This window comes from Anoplopoma fimbria, chromosome 24, assembly GCF_027596085.1.
Source record: "Anoplopoma fimbria isolate UVic2021 breed Golden Eagle Sablefish chromosome 24, Afim_UVic_2022, whole genome shotgun sequence".
NCBI lineage: Eukaryota > Metazoa > Chordata > Actinopteri > Perciformes > Anoplopomatidae > Anoplopoma > Anoplopoma fimbria.
The window spans coordinates 14,442,778-14,456,079 of record NC_072472.1 but is presented as its reverse complement, the minus strand read 5'-3'; the positions used below and the strand labels follow the sequence as shown (position 1 = coordinate 14,456,079).

Genomic DNA, 13,302 nt, shown 5'->3' with positions numbered 1-13,302 from the left:
CGGGTCGCAGGGTCAGCAAGCTAAGGAGGGTCCTCTAGACGTCCTTCTCCCCAGCAACACTTTCCAGCTCCTCCTGGGGAACCCCGAGGCGTTCCCAGGCCAGACGAGATATGTAATCCCTCCAGCGTGTTCTGGGTCGACTTTTGACATACTCTGACCTTTTATGACTTTTTTTGATAAAATAGCATGTCAAAAAAAGTCAGTGGAGCATGTAAAAAAAACTAATTGAAAGAAGGCTTATAAAGGCATGAAGCAGTGTTATACTAAAGATGTAAATCTTTATTAATGCAAACATATTACCTTCATGATTAAAACCAGCTCAACAGAGACAACCTTTTTTATTACATACTACACTTTTTTATTCATTTTTATGACATATAATACTATTTCTTTTTTAAAACATACTATACTACTTTATAACAAACAAATCAATTACTTTTTATGACTTTATGACTTACAGTACATTGACTCTTTTATCATTTTTTAAGACATCCTATACTATGCCATTTCCATGGCATACTTTACTATGGCTTTTTTACATTTTCATGGCATACTATCCCATTTCTTTTCATGCTTATTCATGATATTGTTTTCTTACATATCGACTTATGATTTTATTATGACAGAAATGTACTTTCTGCCTGGAATGGTCTGGTCTGGTCTTGGTAAGTTGCCTCTACTCCATAAATTACATAGTAAAAAAGAACACATCACCATGAAAGATATACATCAAGCAAAGCCAACACACACTTAATCAGATGATCACTGACCAGTTTATTAAGTCTCTCTGAAAACCTTGGAAAATTTAAATAGCAATAAAAGGGAAAACAGGAAAAACGTGTTGAATTTGTGGTAAAATTTGAAAAGCAGATTTTTTTTTGTTTTCTGTACGTATAAGGATTATTCATTAGACACATTATAACGAAAGAATAAAAAACTGTGTTTTGTCATTATTCCGGTCTCTTCTGTCTGTTTGCCATGCTCACACACAAAAAAAACAGTTGTGTTCTAAAAAACTGTGTTAGAGCAGTGAGACTGAAGCACAAAGTAAAAGCACAGTAAAACCTACAGTAAGCTATAACAACTAAAAGTTGTGAGTTTTGCCGTTACAGGTAACCGTTTTCAAAGTACACACAGTCAGTTGATTCAATGTATAAAGAATATACAGTAATGCAGCTTTAACTATTTACAACTTTGACATGGAGTCAATGGATGACTAGTTCTGTCAGTATATAGAGTCCTAATACCAGTATACTTGGGAAAAGATGAATGACTTTTGTGGAAGAAGATAAAGCGGCTTGTGAACCTTCCCGATAGTTGTACAAACAGGTGCCGACATTACCCACTCGATCCACAACCAGCAGCTCCATATCAGGTGAACAGCAAGAAGAACTGTAGGAAATCAGTGTTATGTTCTCATTTCCAGCGGCCAAGCTGGTGTTCATGGTCCCGTTGCCCCGTCTGAGGTTTACACGCTCAACACCCGTCCCTTCAGCCCCATCAGACACCTTAACAGAGAGCTTCCACATCGATGAGCTGCAGTTATCTGAACAGTTGGACTGTAGGCTGAGCAGCTCACACACGGGCTGAGTAAAATCGGTCACCTATGAGGAGAAGAAAAAGTATATATATAGTCCCTATAATCAGTAACAAATTATTTTTTTCTTTTTTAAGGAGACTGACAAGGAAGTTACAAATCTGTAAAATAAAGAATTGTACTTGTAAATGGGATTCTTTAGAGCGAGGATTACCGTGTTAACAATGGAGAAACGCAGCACAACATAGTTTGTATCTTCACCCTCGGGAGCCACAACCTCAATAGTCAGGGTGACGTCAGCACCAGATGGGGTGTTAAGAGGTGCTGAGAGGGTCACTGTACCATTAGCACTATTCCCGGTTTCCAGGAATAAATTGGTTGGAGATGTTGAGTCAAAACCTCGGTTGTTGGTGGATCGGATGGTGAAGTTTCCCCCTACTCCACTGGTTATCACAGAGAAGGGCACAGAGAATGGTGTTCCTGGTACCATGATGCTACTGGAATCAGCCTAAATACAGAGGGTGTCAGACAAGGGCCAGTGTTTGTGGCAGGGATTTAGGTGAACTTAAAAAAATGATGTCGCTGCATCTATTCAATTCAATTCAGTTTATTTTGTATAGCCCAGAATCACAAATTACAAATTTGCCTCAGAGGGCTTTACAATCTGTACACATGCGACATCCTCTGTCCTTCCCTCACATCGGCACAGGAAAAACTCCCCTAAAAAACCCCTTTAACAGGGAGAAAAAAGGAAGAACGACAGAGGACGGATCCTTCTCCCAGGATGGACAGAATGCAATAGATGTCATGTGTACAGAATGAACAGCATAACAGAGATACAACACATTCAATGTATATGACATAAATTATTCATATAATGAGACTACTTATAATAACAGCAGCAATTATTATAGTAGAATTATAATTATGAAAATAGGGATAGTAATGTGATTAATAATAATAATCGAAGTAGCAGTGGGTGTCAGTCGGATGATTCATGGAAACCTGCAGAGCGAGAAAGCAAAAAGGGCTTCAGGGTGGAAGTAAAGCTAAAATGCTTAATGGTACAGGTAATAGTAATAGTAATGTGACTAGTAATAATAATGGTGGTAGCAGTCGGTGTCAGCAGGGCCGTAGCAGGATGCACGACCACGGTCCAGGTACAGCCACGATTTATAGAAGCCTGTGAAGCGAGAAAGCACAAAGACTCCAGGGTAGAAGCAAGTCAATAAGCGTAATAGTACAGGCAATAATAATAGTAATGTGACTAATAATGATAGTGGTAGTAGTAGTGGGTGTCAGCAGGGCCTCAGCAGGTGGCACGATGACAGTCCAAATATAACCCCGATTCCTGGGAACCTGCGAGGCGAGAAAGCACAAGAACTCCGGGGAAGAAGCAAAATCAGTCATGTGCATAAATAGGAGATTAATACATAAAGAGGGAGTGAGAGAAGAGGAGAGAGGAGCTCAGTGTATCCTAGGTAGTCCCCCGGCTGTCTAGGCATATAGCAGCATATCTAGGGGCTGGGCCAAGGCGAACCTGAGCCAGCACTAACTATAAGCGCTATCAAAAAGGAAGGTCTTAAGCCTGCTCTTAAAAGTGGTGAGTGTGTCTGCCCCCGGACTGAAACTGGAACCTGGTTCCACAGAAGAGGAGCCTGATAACTGAAGGCTCTGGCTCCCATCCTACTTTTATATACTCTAGGAACCACAAGTAACCCTGCATTGATTGAGCGCAGCTTTCTAGTTGGGTAATATGGAACTATAAGTTCCTTAAGATAAGACGGTGCCTGGCCAGTTAGAGCTTTGTAGGTAAGTAAAAGAATTTTAAATTCTATTCTTGATTTATCAGGGAGCCAGTGCAGAGAAGCTAATACTGGAGTAATATGATCTCTTTTCTTAGTTTTTGTTAGAACACGTGCTGCAGCATTCTGGATCAACTGTAAAGATCTAAGAGACCTATTAGAGCAGCCTGATAATAAGGAGTTACAGTAATCTAGTCTAGAGGTAACAAATGCATGAACTAGTTTTTCTGCATCGCTTTGAGACAGGATTTGCCTGATTTTCGCAATGTTACGTAAATGAAAAAAGGCTGTCCTTGAGATCTGTTTTATATAAGAGTTAAAAGACAGATCCTGATCAAAGATAACTCCAAGGTTCTTAACGGTAGTGCTGGATGCTAGAGCAATGCCATCTAGAGAAACTATATCATTAGATAATTGATTTCGAAGGTGATCTGGGCCTAGTAGGATAACTTCTGTTTTTTCGGAGTTTAACATTAAGAAGTTACAGGTCATCCAGGTTTTTATGTCCGTAAGACATGCTTGAAGTTTAGAGAACTGGTTAGTTTCGTCTGGCTTAATTGATAGATATAACTGGGTATCATCTGCATAACAATGAAAGTTTACTGAGTGTTTTCTGATAATATTCCCCAAGGGAAGCATATATAAGGTAAATAAAATAGGTCCAAGAACAGACCCCTGTGGAACTCCGTGACTGACCCTGGTTTTCATCGAGCTTTCATTGTTTACATATACAAACTGAGATCGGTCTGATAAATACGACTTAAACCAGCTAGGTGCGGTTCCTTTAATGCCTATTAGATGCTCCAATCTCTGTAATAGGATTTGGTGATCAATGGTATCAAATGCAGCACTAAGGTCTAGCAATACAAGTACAGAGACAAGTCCTTTGTCTGAAACTATTTGAAGGTCATTGGTAATTTTCACCAGTGCCGTCTCTGTGCTATGATTCACTCTAAATCCTGACTGAAAATCCTCAAATAAACTATTGGTATGCATAAAGTCACAGAGCTGATTTGCTACTGCTTTCTCAAGGATCTTAGAGAGGAACGGAAGGTTAGATATAGGTCTATAGTTAGCCAACACCTCTGGATCAAGAGTAGGTTTCTTAAGAAGAGGTTTAATTACAGCTAGTTTGAAGGCCTGTGGTACATGGCCCGTTAGTAAAGACAGATTGATAATTTCTAATAAAGAATTGCTAATTAAAGGTAAAACTTCATTAAGCAGCCTAGTCGGAATCGGGTCTAAGAGACAGGTGGAAGGTTTAGACTTAGAAATAGTTAAAGTCAATTGTTGAAGGTCGATGGGAGAAAAGCCATCTAAATATATTTCAGGTTCTACAGCTGTGGATCGATCGGTACTGGTTGAGGGCAGTAGATTATACATTTTTTCTCTAATAGTTAGAATCTTATCATTAAAGAAGTTCATGAAGTCACTACTACTGAGGTTTATAGGAATACACGGCTCAACAGAGCTGTGACTCTCTGTCAGCCTGGCTACAGTGCTGAAGAGAACCCTGGGGTTGTTCTTATTTTTCTCTATTAATGCTGAATAATAGGCTGCTCTAGCATTACGGAGTGCCTTCTTATATATTTTAAGACTCGCCAGACTAACCGCCATATCCTTTCAAGTTTTCGCGATATTTGCTTTAAATCGTGGGTTTGAGGATTATACCATGGAGCAAACCTCCTTTCTTTTATTACCTTCTTTTTTAGAGGAGCTATAGAGTCTAGTGTCATTCGCAGTGAGCATGCAGCACTATCAACAAGATGGTCAATCCTCTCATATTTAATGTGTATTCCTGTGACACAGTGCTGGTCTCAGATGAGTACTCACAGTTATAGTCAGATTAGAGGCCCTGAAGTTGGTGGGTGACTGCCTTTGGAAGACTATTGATGAAGTTATGGTGGCAACACTGTCATCCTGCCCCTTCACCCGCACCACAAACTCCACCGACGGTATCATGTCAACATGAACTAGGAAGTTTCCACTCCCCTGTGGCTCCACCACTCCTTTAATCTCCCCCGACCCTGACGATTCAACCAGAGTGACCTCTGTCACAGTGGCAGAGTCACTTCCCGTCAAAGACACTAACAAGCTTCCGTTGACACCTTTAAAGAAAGATATAATTCATCATGTTTGACTTGATCATTTTATGTTACATCAGCATATCATCAAATTCACATCTTAACAGTTTTCTTTACCAGCTCTGGGACGTGTGTCAAGAGAATCATATCCTGTGAAAGGGATCTGTGATACCTCCACAAAGTCAAACAGGAAGTCAATAGGACTCTTACCTGCAAATACAAATTTTATGACAAAAAAAAAATCAAAAAGGAAAGAATATACAGAGTTCATTCAGTGTTTATTTCAGCAAAGCAGAAACAGGCTACTGGAGTATTCTATGTGTTTTCAAAATCAAATGAGTTACTACTACTGTATGGGCCAAATATCCTGCAATTCATAAATGTGGGAGCTGATTTTCAAAAATGCCATTTATCTTAAAATAACAAGGGGTTCAAATATCAGCAGCTTAGAGTATGTTCAGGAAAACCCGAAACTCATACTCTAGCTGTCAAAAAAAAGAATGAAGGAAGACTAAGGGCATTTCTCATTCCTCGTTTTCTCACTCCTAGCTCCTGTAGCTTGTGATCCTAAAATTGATAGTGTTTAGCACTTATAATCTTAGTTCAGCTAATAGTTGTGGAACAGCACTAGAATATAAATTAAGCCTAAAATGATGGGAATGATGTTAGTTTAGAAGAGAATTGTAGATTTTTAAATTGTTATAATTCTGATGAAAAGTTAAGGGGAAACACACGGGTACTACACACGGGGAAAGCACTTTCTGAGATCCAAACCAGAACAATGATATTTTGGACACAGAGTGAGGAATGTTCTCGTTGAAGTGACAATTCTCAAGATTTCAGTCCTGGTTGATTTAGAATTCTTGTGTTTACAGTTTAGCAGCCTAGAGTCTGTTTGTTGATACACAACTTCACAATTTCAGAATTGAGTGCATAGTTCAAAAACTGTAATACTTTTTTTCAAGAAATTTGCCACAGACACCCATTTTGTTAATACTGGAAATATCTAAATATTACAATATTTCCATCGGTGCGCCAGAGGATCAATCACCATTGTGTACCTTCGGTAATTAATAGTGACTCAACGGACATTTATTAAAATGAAAATCTTTTAGCTAGCAACTCTTAGGTAAGTGATAAAAAAAACATGGCTCTAACATCCATTTTGTGATCACATTTAATCAATCATGGTGGTCTTACCTATGACCTTAAGAGTGTAGGGATTAGTTGACACCATTTTTATTTCCCACAGTCCAGCTTGGCTTTTTAGTAGCAGAGTCTTGAAGTTTCCCACTGACTGGGATGCAGTTATCAACGATCCTGTTGTGTCAGTGCTTTGCTGAGATTCCCCTTCAAGAATTACAATTAATAAAATAATTAATTATGTGACAGACTGATCAAGCTTCAAACAAGCTTCAAACATTTGTCACAAGTAAGATTTTTTTTTACGGCACACTATACTATGATTTCTTTAATGAGATTTTATGTGAGATTTTATATGTTTACACTTTTATGATATTTAATGACTTACTATATTAATAATACAATTTTGAGTGACATTTTTATTGCATATTATAATTTTTATGATATACTATGTAATGACTCTTTTTATGACATGTTTAAGACATTTCACGGCATACAATAATATATTTTTTTTATGACATACTGTCGAATGATGTGTGCTTTTAAATTTTGTACGACATTTAATGACATACAATGGCATCTTTATCACATATTTACTATACTGTAACTTTTTTTATGAAATAATACACACAATGCCTTAATTTTAGTGTTAATAAAGAGTGAAGACTTAATTTCGAAATGCGGTATTACCTGTGGGGCTGATAAGAGTGACATTGACAGAGCGCGCAGTGATGTAAACTCTAAGGTTTGTTACTGTTTCATCAACTATAAAAGAAAAAGTATCTGTCTTTCCTGGGCTCCTGGATGCCTGTAGAAGGGTTACCTAGGGGAGTAAGATCAAACTGATGACACAGCTGAAATCTTTGAACTGATAAAACTAAGTACTAGTGAGACCTATGTGATATTACCAGAGAGGAGCTGGTGGACTCTGTTATGATGCTGGTGGCCACGGGGAGCTCACTCTTTGTGACTTCAATAACCAGACCTCCTGACGCCTGAGCCAGGTCTCTGTACAGCTGGGCATCTGATGCTGCTATCCTGGGAGATATCTGGTTGTCATCATTCCGTTCCCTACGATTGAGCACCGTTGAGCCAGAAATCATGAAATTCACCTGGAAGGCAAGAGGAACAATCAACCAAATAAGAATTACCTTGAGTAACCACTGATGTGAGTAAAAAAGTACCTCCAAATTTTTTATCCAAAGAAGGTACAATACTATCATCGGTCCCCAACACATTCTCTTTGCCAACTAGTAATATACAGACACTTGGTCAGTGACCCTAAGCTCCAAACTATGGCACTATAGGTACCCTCCTAGTGTCAGCTTTGTACGTGTCTGTGATGTGTATGTGTTTGTGAGCAACAAACGACACACTTGACTAACGTGACAAATGCTCACATTTAATATAGTTTCGCACAGGACTCGAACACCGGTTTCCTGGACAAAAGTCTTGTTTGTTTGATCCATACACTTCCCCTGCTGCTTGCCCTGTATGGACTATTTTGCTTTTTATACTATGTCACTTCGTTGACCATCTAATAATGATGCGGGTGTGTTTACAATGGAGTTGAAAGCACAGTGCTTTGGTATCAGTAGCCCGAGGGGCACGAAACTACTGTCGTTGTTTGCAGAGTTGCAGATTCTTAATTAAATTAACAAAATTACAAAGTTTTAGGGCTGCAACTAATTGTCCGCCTATAATTTTTTCCAGACAGGTATTCTGTTTTAGAAAATACTGAATGTGCATCTGATGAGTTTTCGGTAGATCAACTAATGTATTATTGGAATTGTTACAACTTTACAATGTTTTGTCAGGTTTAAAAGAATCAGACTGACTCAGATGTGTGTCATCGAATTGTCTGAGTGACTACAGCCAATTTGATAGATGCACATCGCTGAGCCTGTCTCAGGATAACACTCCCCAAAGCAGCATTGTGTGCTGGACAAAGAGAATTATCAATAACAAAACATAACTAATGTAAAAAATAAATTGAAAATTGTAAAACATAAGTCAAAAAAACTCTCACAATATCACAACATTGATGTGAACAAATTCTAGACTGACCATATGTTTTTTCACACTTAGATACTCACCACTGTTTGTGTCCGCTCTATCAGTGCGGCCACTGTGCTTTTCAGTTGTTTGTCTTTAGCAGGAGCATCCGTGAAGAGGAAGACCTCAGAATTTGAAGGAGCACTGGTTAAAGCCAGCTATACGAGGAAGAGAGCGTGGAGTGACAAGGACAGTTTTAGTTAAAGCTGTTACCACATCATGAAGCTTCTGGGGGCAGATTTTGAAGTAGTAACAACCAAACATCACAGCACCTGAAGCCCTGAAAGACTCAGTTCCTCCTCATCCCCCCCTCCGGCTGCTAATAATGAATTAATGTAAGTCTTGAAGACTTGTGGGTCTGTAGTCTTTTTCAATGGCCCAAAATCTGTGTTTCAGTTGGAGACAGGAGAAAGAAAACACCTCGATGATGATGCACAACAACAACAACAATAACATTTATAGCATCCTCAAGATTGTACCTGGATCGTTGAATGGTACAAGAATGTAAACTGAGGGCTCATTTTCTGTTCCCACTTCACTGTTGATTATGGAGGAAGTGACTGTCCTCACTGCTTCAATGTCATCGCTCATGCTTTTTGTGGTGTCAATCACAAAACAAAGAGCTTTACTGGATCCTTTGGAGACTCCCAACATCCTGAGGGATGAAGCGAGATGGAACAAATGGATGAAATATATACTTTATACCTCCTGACAATACATAATTGACAAATGCAGAATGGATTTCTTACTGGAGGAATGGTCTGTCACCAGCAGCCTCTCGAATGTCCTCCAGTAGCTCACTAGTTGCAGCTATCGCCAAATTTGCTGCATCAGTGTGGAGGTGTCCGTGGCTGGCTGTGAAATAGTCTTTGTTGATCCCACCTTTAGGTTCAATGAAGCTTGTTTGATCAACTGCTCCTCCGTGACTGCATTTTCCTTTAAAACAAATAGCATGAGAGGGAGATAAGTTTTCTTTTTTAGTAATTTTTCTGAGGAGTATTCTAGTGGTTAAATGTTTGCTTTTATTTCTATAGACCTCTTTTTAACTTCAGATATTGTGCAGTAATTAGGGAAAGTTTAACCTGAATCATCTCGTGTTTTGATAACATAAGCTTAAGTAAGTCAAGAAATTGGCCCCAAACAGCCAATTGATGATTATCCTGACTCGGAAAGGAAGAGGGGACACACATATATATATTGCACAGATTTCTTTATCATCACCACAAGTTATCACTGTTCTGCATCTTAATAAGTAGTCATGGTGAGTCAAGTCAGTCTTCAGCTAAAATCCAATAAGTTTGCAGGTGATCTAAAATTGACTTGAGCAGTGGAAAAATTTGTTAGAAATTTAAAGTTGGAATCTGATTTTCCACACAAGGTGACCCTACACAAAATGTCACTATGAGTTGATGTGAAACATTATTTGAATAAGCTTGCTTTACAAAACTGACTAAATGTGCAGCTGTGTACATGCTGATAAAATGGGTTCTAAAAGTTCGGCATTTTAGGCCACTTAACAACAATGTTGTTAACAAGACATACTGTATTGTACAGTGCACTTGAAACATTATTCAAGCTTTACTGAGACAAAATGCAAAATGTGTTTTAGGTTAAGTAACATGTATCTGAAATGTTGTCAAAAGGAGTCATGACATGTCAAGACAATATATTGTATCCAAATATTTTATAGTTAATCTCAATAATGTATCTGCTTGTTCATGTGAACCATCTTGTAAGATGGTTTGATTTAAACTTATTGACTGACAACGAGTTCTAAATCTGAAAGTATAATACTGTGGCATTAGTTAAATGTCAGGAATCACTTACCCTTTGGTTTGGTTGAGGCGAAAGGCACTATACCAAAATATCCAGAGGTCAGTACCTTCTCCTCTATGATGTCCTCCAAGATGTTGTTCCTGCAGTCGTCTCCATCACAGTTGCGACATGTTGCCCTGCTTTTATCTGAGTAAAGAAATATTTGAATTATGTTTTCTTCAGTGAAAATGTTTTCTCTACAGCCACACCCAAACTGCATTCCGCTGCGGTGTTGCAGTGTTGTTATCTGTTTGTCAACACACAGACAAACATCACATCATAGCCTAACATCCCTGACATGACACAATCTTTTTACCTGCTATGTTACCAATGCTGGTGTCTGATCTGATCAGATTAGAGTTTGGCAGTTTGTTTCCTAGTTCCACCCAGTTACTATGACTGTAGAAGTCCTAAAAGTTAAAAAAAGAAGACAGGTATCAAAAATTCCTCGATTTTACTTGAATATTTTAAAACAGTTACAGCTTTAGTATTGCTTTTAAAAGAAATTAACCTGTAAGGGATGTAGAACCTCTCCCACTTTCTGCCTCGCTGCCTCAAAGTTTTCCTGTTTGTTGCTTGCTTTCACAGCCTGTATTCCCTCAGTGATGATTTTCCTTCCTTGAACAAACATTTCTTCATCAAAGTGGAAGCTTGCATTAAGGGCATGACGAATGTCTACCCGTATATTCCTCAGTGTGATAAATGTAATGGCTTGGCGGAAACTCTTGGACGACTCTGGTGCGCCGCAGGCCACAGCAACAGCATCTGCGGTGAAAGGCTGTGCCTAAACACACAAAGTAAAGTCATACTAGCATTGCTAAAAGACTATAACATTTCTGGTAAAACAACTTAATTGAAAGGAATTCTTACAGGAAAAGTGAAGTCTATCCCCTCAGCTTGGGCCAAAGCACGGCACACCTGCAAGGTAGAATTTAAAATCGCTTTTTCCGTGATTTCCAGGTGATTCAGAGACTCTCCTGGCAATATCCCAAAGCCCTGAGCTCCAGAGTGCAGGAGCAGGAGACACAACGCAGCAAACCCTGAAGACATCACTCCTCAACCTGTTGAATAGTCTGCTGGAGATAGAAACACATTTCGCTCTATTTTTCACCTAGTAGACTGAATATTAATATATTGTTCCTTTATTTTATTCTTTATTTAGTCTCAACCAAAGGTGCTCTCGACAATTACTAGAGTCAACTATATTCATAAAGGTGTGTAAAATATCATAACTGCTAGAGACAAAGGAGTGTAGAGGTTTTTCTGTTTTCTTTTTTGTTTGTAACCGAGAGAGTTGGGATTAAATAGATGATGTGTACACCACACTACACTAGACCAACACCAGCTAAAAAAAAATACTTTATGTAACAACTTTACTTGTGATCACACACACCGTTTTACATATAGTTTTAGCGGTCAAACTTCTATCCAAAGCTCACAATAATATAATTTCTTGGGAGTATCCTGTTTAATTCACCATCAAATTTTAAATGAAAAAAAAAAGCACTTTAAAACAGGTTTAAAACTCAATGACACTTTCTTTGGAAATTGAAAATCAATGCATGTTTAGACCAGAAACATTCATTGTAGAGAATAGTTACTGCATAAGAGCATATGGTCTGCACAATGTAATAGAAATCGAATGTCTATCTTTACATTACTGATAACTATGAGCTAAAAGAGTACTGTACCTTAGGTCTTGATCCTGTCCGGCACACTTTAGCATTATTTGTCTCAGCACCTGCTTTTAAGCACTCCACAGCTAGGGCAGGGTCATGCAGGACTTGTTCTACTTGTTCCCCTAGGTATGGTTTCATATCTGTCTGTTTGATAAGAGAGGCACTGTCAAACTGATGCCATGAAAGTACCAAAGATCTTTCACTCTTATTTTTATTTTTAATTATTTATTTTATGACATAAGTTCTTATATTGCTTTTCAGAATTTTTGGCTGCAGGCAGATACTGTACGGATGTAAATGGAGCGGTTCCCCTCATGTTTTTGTTGAAAACAGTAAAGCGCAGAGTCTGTGTTATCTGTTATGATCCGAGTAAGAACACAGTTCCTGAAAGTGACTTTCCTCTAGAACCACAGGTACTCAGAGCATCTGATATACTGTATGTGCTAAATACAGTAGAAACATGATTGATAAGCTCCCTTGTGGGGAGAACAGAGAACAATAATTTCTCTCTTCAGTTACTCAGCTATCTTAAAATTCAACTTGCTCGATTGTGAGTTTTCAGCACCAACATTTCAGTATATTACCCATGAATACCACAAAGCAGCATGTTGAGCTGGGCTCGGGTGGGTCCTGCATTTGACCACTTCTCAGTACCATATCCCACCTCTTACAGCACTACTTCCAACAATTTACAAAGTAATAGTTAATGTTGATGCCAACTTGGTTTTGTATTGTTTTATTAACTGTAGAGGAATTTATCAGTGACATTATTTTAAAGGGGCACTCGATTGAATTTGTAGCGAGTTTGGAGAGGCCTGGCATAAGATAAGATAAGATAAAATAAGATAATCCTTTATTAGTCCCGCAGCGGGGAAATTTGCAGGCTTACAACAGCGTAGGGTAAAGTGCACACAAGAGACATAGTAAAAGAAAGACAAGATAAAAATAATTTTTTTATTAAAAAAACAAGTATTATAAATAAGCAATAAAAAACAGTAGAAAATCAACAATAACTGAAATATTATATTTACAGACAGAAAAAACTATTAAAGCTATAATTGCACAGTGTAATGTATTGCACGTTGTCATGTGTCATGTGGTCTGCTGGGAGCAGAGTTGGTTGTGCAACCTGACAGCAGCTGGAAGGAAGGACCTGCGGTACCTCTCCTTCACACACCGGGGGT

General features: G+C 38.5%; 1 protein-coding gene across 1 annotated transcript; it reads right to left on the bottom strand.

Moving 5' to 3' along the window:
* Positions 1–1,205: 1,205 nt before the first annotated feature.
* On the bottom strand, positions 1,206–11,489 carry LOC129113896 (von Willebrand factor A domain-containing protein 7-like). The gene is made up of 15 exons (XM_054626379.1): positions 11,310–11,489; positions 10,951–11,217; positions 10,756–10,849; positions 10,452–10,586; positions 9,374–9,560; positions 9,104–9,279; positions 8,897–9,009; positions 8,666–8,782; positions 7,478–7,681; positions 7,260–7,392; positions 6,627–6,776; positions 5,544–5,636; positions 5,176–5,450; positions 1,752–2,045; positions 1,206–1,604 (listed from the first exon to the last, which is right to left on the bottom strand). The coding sequence occupies exons 1-15, from the start codon at positions 11,487–11,489 to the stop codon at positions 1,206–1,208; spliced, it is 2,817 nt and encodes a 938-aa protein (XP_054482354.1).
* Positions 11,490–13,302: the final 1,813 nt, after the last annotated feature.